General features: G+C 42.7%; 1 protein-coding gene across 1 annotated transcript in view; it reads right to left on the reverse strand.

Moving 5' to 3' along the window:
- LOC148542488 (heparan sulfate glucosamine 3-O-sulfotransferase 3A1-like) overlaps window positions 1–6,542 on the reverse strand; it is a 188,282-nt gene extending 181,740 nt beyond the window's left edge. Inside the window, exon 1 of the mRNA XM_088468647.1 lies at window positions 5,943–6,542. Coding sequence (XP_088324773.1) covers window positions 5,943–6,490 — 548 coding nt within the window. The 5' untranslated portion in view covers window positions 6,491–6,542. The remainder of the gene's footprint in view (window positions 1–5,942) is intronic.
- Between the last annotated feature and the right edge of the window lie 2,133 nt (window positions 6,543–8,675).

Consider the following 8,675-nt stretch of genomic DNA (forward strand, 5'->3'; position numbering starts at 1 on the left):
GTAAAAGAGCAACCCACATATCAACAGCATAAGATATCATAGATAACTTAAATTAATTGTAGTTTTTAAACTTATTGTAAACTTATTGAAACTAAAGCACTTTATTTCCTTAGTATATTTTAGTTACACAGATGTCACTGTAGCTCACCAGCGCTGCACCTCTGCTGTCTGATGAACCACCGTATTTTCTTATTTGGCTGATGTGATGACTCATTCACTGACTTGAGCCAATCAGTGGGAGATTATAAAACAGTGGTTCAAGAGGATGAAGCAGCGCAGCACTGCTGAGTTATAGTGACGTAGAATTAATTACGTTTTTTGTAAATAATAATAATTGAACAAGTATAGCATTGAACAAATACTTTGGCCCAAATTTATCAAGAGTGATATTCTTGTTATCACTAATCTTAAATGGTGCTCCAACCAATCAGCTACTAACTGTCATGTGTTTGATAAAAGACAGTTAGAAGCTGATTGGTTGGAGCACCATTTAAGATTAGTAACAAGTGATAACAAGAATATTACTTGTAGATAAATCTTGGCCTTTATTTCAAGATGAAGGTATATTTTTTTAAATAATTCTGATGATACTGATGCCATCTGAGTATGGTGTTACCAGAACTGGAAGTCAAGCTGCATACACACACAACGATTTAGTAAATGAACGATTTTAGTAAACAATTTTCGTTCATTTTTTCAAGGGAAAAATGAACGAAAATCGTTTACTAAAATCGTTCATTTACTAAATGTAATGAACGATTTTTTTGAACTGCAAACGATTTTTTGCATATTCCCTTACTGAAAATCGTTGAGTTGGTCAGTCTGACTGAACTACAAACTACAAACGTGAACGCGCATGAACGATAATCGTTCATCGTTTTAACTCAGAAAGGGAACGATTTTTCAATGATTGAACGATAAACGATATCGATAATCGTCCAAAAAAAACGTTGTGTGTGTATGCACCTTAACACCTTAATGCTTGCGAAATAAGTTTTCCCATCATGGATATCATGAGCAGAAATCCCATTAATGTGCAGGGCAAAGGGAAGAGAAATGTTTTCGCCAGTGAAAGCATCAAATTTCTCCATCAAAACTGCATTTTGCCATTTGATAAATATAACCACCTTTTAGGAAGAGCCACTGCACAGACTATGAGGGAATTCAATTAGCCGCTGTCATTTACCGTGTGTTAATTGGTCACCTGGGGCTATCCAATTACCCTCAAAGTTAGCCCGGCTCCAGCCATTATCAGGGAATTTTTTTCAGAACCTCAGCAGGCTCCGAAAACAAATCCATGATAAATAGCCCGTTTTCGCGAACCCAGCAACGAAAACACATCTATGTAATTCTATGTTTTTTCATGTGATTAGAGAACATTTTTTGCATGTAAAAAACAGGCTGTAAAAAAAATCACGATGAAGTGCAGAAAATCATGAAAAAGTCAAGTTTTTCACCTGCAACAAATTATCGGGGCTAATTGAATTCCCCCCTATGTTGTAGAGTCTACAAGGGACCAATCATTTTGTTGGCTGAACCAATATATCAAACTATCAATTTTAGACCTAGTGATAACAATAAGACGTGAAGCTTGTACCTCATACCTCACTAATGTGCTTAATGTTATTAATTTCAGTGAAACAATAGGTTGAAAATGAAATAAGTACTGAAAAGACTGCTCCCACATTGTGCCTCATGTATTGCTGATGATATCACTGGTTTCCGGCCAATAAAGTCTGCATTCACAAAAATATTGTGTCCACAAAATAGCTGCCGACCCTGTGTTTAAGCGACCGGCACACTGTACTTTTATATATATACACAGGTTGAGTCTCCCATATCCAAAATGCTTGGGACCAGGGGTATTTTGGATAACGGAATATTCCGTATTTGGAATATTTGCATATCATAATGAAATATCTTGGGAATGGGACCCCAATATGCACACAGAATGCATTTATGTGTTATATACACCTTATACACACAGCCTGCAGGTAATTTTATACAATATTTTCAATAATTTTGTGGCTCAACCAAAGTTTGTGTTCAGAAATGAAATTAATTTATGTGTCATATACACCTTATACACACAGCCTGAAGGTAATTTTATACAATATTTTTAACAATTTGTGCCTTAAACAAACTTTGTGTGCATTGAACCATCAATAATCAAAGGTTTCATTATCTCAGTCATGCCAAAATTATTCCGTATTTCAGAATATTCCGTATTTCTGAATATTCGGATATGGGAGACTCAACCTGTATATATATATATATATATATATATATATATATATATATATATATATATATAATGTGTGTGTTTGTTATATACTTGATGCTGACTGGTACTCAGAACACTTATTTTTTTATTTCTTTAAACGAATGTAGCTTAATACAACATGAAGCATTCTAAACGATGTCAAATTATATTTCTTGTTTCCAGTTGGTGGCTGGAAAAATATTCTCAAGTTCATAAAAACAAAATTGATACAGAGGGGTAGTAGTGCTTTTAAGAAATGTCATTTCAGCTGAGAAACTTAGGGTAATATATCAGAAAATACGTTTGTCCATAATTACCCGCTACATTTTAAAACAGCGGATTTAAAACGAGTTCCCTGCACACAATTTTCTCCCTCTTCCTAAGAAATTATGGCAATTTCTGTTTCAAAGTTGTCAAAAGAGCCTACACAGATTAAATTCCTGCGTGATTGATTTTTGTGTGATAACACTTGAGGAGTGCTACTAAAATAAGGTTGTTAAACACCCAGATGATGAGTTACTTTGAATAATGTAAGGCCTCTGATTTTTAATGCTGATACAAAGCAGTTGTGACATTATGAAAGCTGTATAATAGAGATCTGCTTACACAAAAAAACTCTGATCACTCATCCAAAAGGATTGAAGCATTCCGCTCTTCTACTTTATGGCTGTGATATACTAACGTTGATTGCTAAAAATATGAACTTCTCACTTCCTCTTTATTTTTGTATTTTTTTTATCTCAGCGAGCGCAGAGGTGATAAAAACAACAGGACTCTAGTGTGTCTATCCTGACTTTCAAATTATGTCTCCATAGTTGTTTGCAGTTTCCTTTATTATTTTCCCTTCAAGCATATACCTGCCTCTGGCCTGTCATCATGTATAGGCATGTTAAAAGTTAATACTAATCAATTACCTCTTACAGGTATAACTAAGGGTTAAAGATAAAGTACATGTATCACCAGCAATCCTTTCCAAAAACACAAGGACATATATGAATTGATCAACTGTGCAAATTGGAAATAGCACTTCCATCTCATGGGTTAAAAATTGCCTGTTAACTCTCTGCTTTAGTACACAAGTGGGTAATCTGTGGGGATAATATCTCACTATATTGCAACTGTATACTGTAGCTTGTAAAGCAACATCAAAACAGCTAAATAGTTATATTCTGCATCTATTTGCATTACAATGTTTAAAGTAGTGCATCAATTATTAACAACATAGCCATACTTGTATGTTAAGGGGTACAGAGTATCAATTCACAAAATTGCATATAATGACTAAATAGGTAATTATTATGATTATTAGTAATATTATCTATATAATAAGCGAGAAAGTGTGTGTGTGTGTCTATATAAGCAAGAAAGTGTGTGTGTGTGTCCTTTATTCACAGCCAGAGTATTTGTACCTAGTTCCACCAAATTTGGCATGGTGGTGTAGTTTGACCAGGATTGTTTGAACTTCGTCAGGGCCACACACTGTTACACAATCCCATAAAACCGACACAGTCTTAAAAAACACAGGTTCTTGGGCTGAGGGTTTGCTCCATACACACAATGTCACACTCTCATCTCTTCCAAAGTACTGTGTTATATCACATGAAATACGGAGTTAGTCATCCCGCTGGGTTTGCTTGATAAACTTTGACATTAAACATTGTGCAATATTAGCATTTCATTCACTGTCTCATCTTATAGCAGCCATCCTGGGGCTCTTAGTAGAGTGCCTGGCAGACTCATGAGCAGCTCAGCACTGAATACATTCAGACTGTGGCAGACAGCATAATCAATCCACAATTTTTAATCCTGGCAAAGCTCAACATACGGAGATTACAAGCAGCAGGGGAGATTGATCGCAGCCACCCAGTGCCACTCCGGCAGGCCCCCTTCTGTCCAAGAATGGGACTCCAGTCCCGGCATCCCCCCCCCCGATGGCAGTCCTGCTAGACATGGTCTTCAATGTTGGTCTGCAGAATCATTTCAGAAGGTGATATAGCTGTGGATGCAGTAACAGGGATCACACAGATTTATAATTATTGGGAATCTGCGCATGTGCCTGACCTGTACTGCGCATGTGCCTGACTTGTACTGCGCGTGTGCAGTACGGATCTGCAATTCTGCACGCAGTCCGGTAGCAAACTGTCTGCTGTCGTTTCCGGGCGTGGGGGGGATGGCGGCAACAGCCCCCGTTTCCCAAAAAGGAGGCATGTCGCTGCCGTTCGGAGGGAGAGGCTGACGGAGATTTCCTGGCCTCTTTTACTCATCTGCGGTGGCCGGCTTGCATGACCCCTTGGTCACTCAGCCGGCCGAAGGGATCGCAGATGATCGATCCAATGCTGCGTCCTTGCTTGGATCAGTAATGCATGCAGGAGAAGTGATGCCTACTGCTGCATTACCATACTACAGCTATCACATAACATGTTAACAGCTGCAATATCATATCTGTATGTGAATCACCCCCTCTTTTCTGCAGTAATATCAGAAACTCAAGTGATTTTGGAAGCTATACTGATTTCTGTTCTGTAAGTCAGTCTTCTCCTGCTATACGCCATTCCAAACGGTATGAAAATACACCTGCCTGCACGGTCATTTACTCCTAATTTGAATAGCTATCCAGGTTATAGGCGAGGACAATTTAAGAAAATGAGGGCTGCAGGTGTACTTCATGGTCTAGTCTTCAACCCAGGCAACGCTGGGTATCCTGGCGAATTAATAATATTAACCTTTCCACATACACACACCTTGTAATTAAAGTTGAAAAAGTTATTACTCTCAAACGTAGCCCCCATACCTCTCTCTCTCTCTCTCTCTCTCTCTCTCTCTCTCGTCATACACTTATGCAGTGTCTCATAAACCCTGATTTCTTTATCACCACCATATAGTACTGTATCTTAACCTGTCATGATTTAACAGCAAATATATAATGGATACTACAATACCACATGGGAGTATACAGATTTTACAGTATACAATAGTATACAGATTTTAAACACGTGAATAATACACAGTTATTTTTAATGTACAATATAGGAAACACATATATTCAATCAGGGGCAGAACTATGGGAGACAATGGAGGAGCCTGCCGCCGGGCTCCAGCTCTGAAGGGGCCCCTTGTCCACAACATATTCACCCCACTTAGGGCTGTAATTATATACCCAGTGTACCATCACGGCCGCCCAATACACGGCACCCATTCCCGGCACCCGAGAAACCACCATACACTAGTGGAGAGCTCCATGTCAGCTGCTGCCTTCGTCTATCTATAGCCTATCTGCATGCAAATTGCTACATTACAGTGTCAGCAGCTGTGACAGGGGGGCACCAAATTAAAACTTGCCTCCAGGCATCTGGGATTAATTTACGCCACTGTATTCAATATGAGGTATAATTCATAATAATGCTGACATTTCTCCAGTGGTTTTAGATAACCTGAGCTTCTCCAGCTCTCGTAGTCGTAGAACTACAAGTCCCGTCTTGCACCAACAACCTGACTTGTTGTACAGCAGCTGGTTAGTCACATGCTGCGATAGAGGACACCCAATCTCACTAATATTGATATATGATGATGATAAACCTGTGTGTACTGTATACTGCTTGCACTGACCAGTTCTCATTGTTGGCCAGAGAGGGGCACCCGAGACTCAGCATAGCACATCCCCACAGCTGTCACCACTCACCTGTACCAGTCCAGGCCCTTCTCGTAGTTCCTATCAAAGAAGTGGGGCTCAGCCCCCACCGCCCTGATGTCCGGATGCACCCTCAGGAATTCCAGCAGAGCACGGGTGCCCCCTTTCTTCACCCCGATAAGTATAGCCTGGGGCAACTTCTTACTCCCTTCTCCAAGCGGGGTGAGAGTACTGCTGCCCCCCTCCGTCAACTCTCTGCCCACCGTTCGCACAGGGTATGGCACCCCCCCAGTGCTGGGAAACAGGCGACTCCACGGCGCCCCCTGCCGCACGCCTATCTTGTGTTCTCTCATCCTCTGTAGTAGTGTCTTCCTATTCATGGAGCGCCAGAGAGCCAGGTGTGAGCCCAGCAGGTAGCCAGCTTCGTCCTCAGTAGCCCCGGCAATGGGACCTGGCAGGCTCTGGCAGCGGTCAGCCAGGCAGTAGAACACATAGAGGGACATGAGCAGGGAGCAGAGCATCAGCGCACATTTCTTGCACAGGCTTCTGGACAGGGGCTCAGGCAGGGCTATCAGGTATGCCATGGTCGCCCAAAGCATGCTGAGCTCGCCATGTTAGGTGATCAGCGAGCACAATGCCATAGCATTCACAGCTGTCAGACAGGACAGTCCGTTTCTTCCACCTCTATACACATGATTTCATCTGCTACTACGTAGCTCAGCCGCTGTGTCTCTTGCAGTCACATAGCCTTTGTGGCACTAAACACTGATTGCAAGTTCTGTGGGACAGCAGAAATCCCAGCACAGGATTGCTTACACTATTTAATTCAAATGGCAATTGATGTTATGTTTAAATATTTTCAGGGCTGCAAGCTGGAGGGGAACAAAAATGCATTACTGAGGCAAATTAGACCTTCATTTGCAATCCAGTACTTTACAGCCAGCAGTTGATTGTAGATCTCCACCTAATTGTCATTAATGTATCCGTTTGATGCTGCCGATGTCCCTCTTGTGTATATCTGGTATGATACACAGCATTATACAGGAACATTATGAAAAGTAGCTGCAGCGCCAGCAATTCTTGGTTTGAGGTTTAAGGTTTTAGCTGAAGCTGCCCTAAATCCTCAGGGTAACTTACTGTCCCCAACTCCCAGATCTGGTCCTCTCCACCTCCCCTATACACATTCTATCTGTCACTGACAGTGACTGCTCCTCCTCACACGTGGGTACCAAGATACAAAACTTCTCTTCTCAATGACATCAACACTGCGATGGAAAAGAGCTCGACCAATGGGAAGCTGGCACTGAGATCAATGAAACATGGCATGGCCAATCAAAACAGCGGTGGGCGTGGCTACAGCTTCATGTCCACGACGTAGCTTCTAGCTAGTGTGTGTTTAATACTGTATAATCAGACTGGTAATGTTGTTCTCTACCATTTCCTTTTCTCATTTGAACTTTGCAAACTGTTTTATTTAGCCATTTAACAGGTATTTTTTATTACTATTACTTCAGTGCCTACGAATTAAGGGGGTATGTATCAAACCATAGAGAGAGAGGTAAAGTGAAGTTACCCATAGTAACCAATCAGATTATAGCTATCATTTATCTAGCACTGTCTATGAAATGACAGTTAGAGCTGATTGGTTGCTATGGGTAACTTCAGGGCCGTAGCTAGGGTAGTGCGGCCGGTGCCATCGCACAGGGCACCACAGGTCAGGGGGCGCTGTTTGGGCCTGTCACATTTCTATTTATTATCATTCTCACTTATAGATTCCTCTTATTTCATTCCCAGCATCTCCTGGCCTCTCCTGTCTCTTCCCCATGAGGCCATTCCCCTTTTTTGGGTGCATTATGTACCTTTGAAAAATGAGGGGGGCGCCAATGCTCTTTCTGGCACAGGGCACCAAAAAGTCTAGTTACGGCTCTGGGTAACGTCTCCACTTAACTTCCTCGAATGTTTGATACATCTCACCTAAATGAGGCTGTCAGAATGATGCTGTTCTAAAATTGCCCTCAAGGCAGGGGCGTATCTATAATGGATGCAGGGTGCACACGGATCCAGGGGGCCTCACGCCAGGGGCATATCTATAATGGGTGCAGGGTGTGCGGGGAACACGGGCCCCTGTGTCCAGGGGGCCCCCGCACCGCACACTCTGCACCCATAATATGACTTACCTCTCCGGAGTCACACGTCGGTGCGGGGGTCCGGCGCTGTAAAACGACTGGAAAATGGCCATGGCGGCCATTTTCCCGTAGTTTGCGCAGTGCAGGAAAAATGGCAGCCGCAGCCATTTTTCCGGGGACCTGTGCAGACACTATAGACTCTGGGCACACTCTAGTGCCCAGAGTCTATAACTCCGGCGCTGGCCTCGCACAGCTCAATGCGCTGCCGGCCGCCAGGTGGAGAGGAGGGGACCTGTGTAGGAGACTGCACACGGGCCCCCTCCTCTATAGAAACTCCACTGCCTCACACCACACACCCTGCACCCATAGAGTCTTATACTTACATGTATGTAGTGCTGCTTTGCAGTGTGCAGTGCCACTGTCCCTGGGAAAACAGCGCAGGTACCATTTTCCCAGAGATGTGCGCATGCGCAGTAGATTCTGGCACTAAACCAGAATCTACTGCCAGTGCAGCGCCGTGGGACCGTCGGAGAGACAAGGGGGTATGCACTGAGTCTGCACACAGGCCCCTGGGGTACAGGTGGGGGCCACACTGCACACCCTGCACTGATATATATTTGTACTTACCTCTCTGCAGTCTCCAGGGTGTTGCTCTGCA

The sequence above is a fragment of the Taudactylus pleione genome, unplaced genomic scaffold, assembly GCF_031769625.1.
Source record: "Taudactylus pleione unplaced genomic scaffold, aTauple2 ptg000012l, whole genome shotgun sequence".
Taxonomy (NCBI): Eukaryota; Metazoa; Chordata; class Amphibia; order Anura; family Myobatrachidae; genus Taudactylus; species Taudactylus pleione.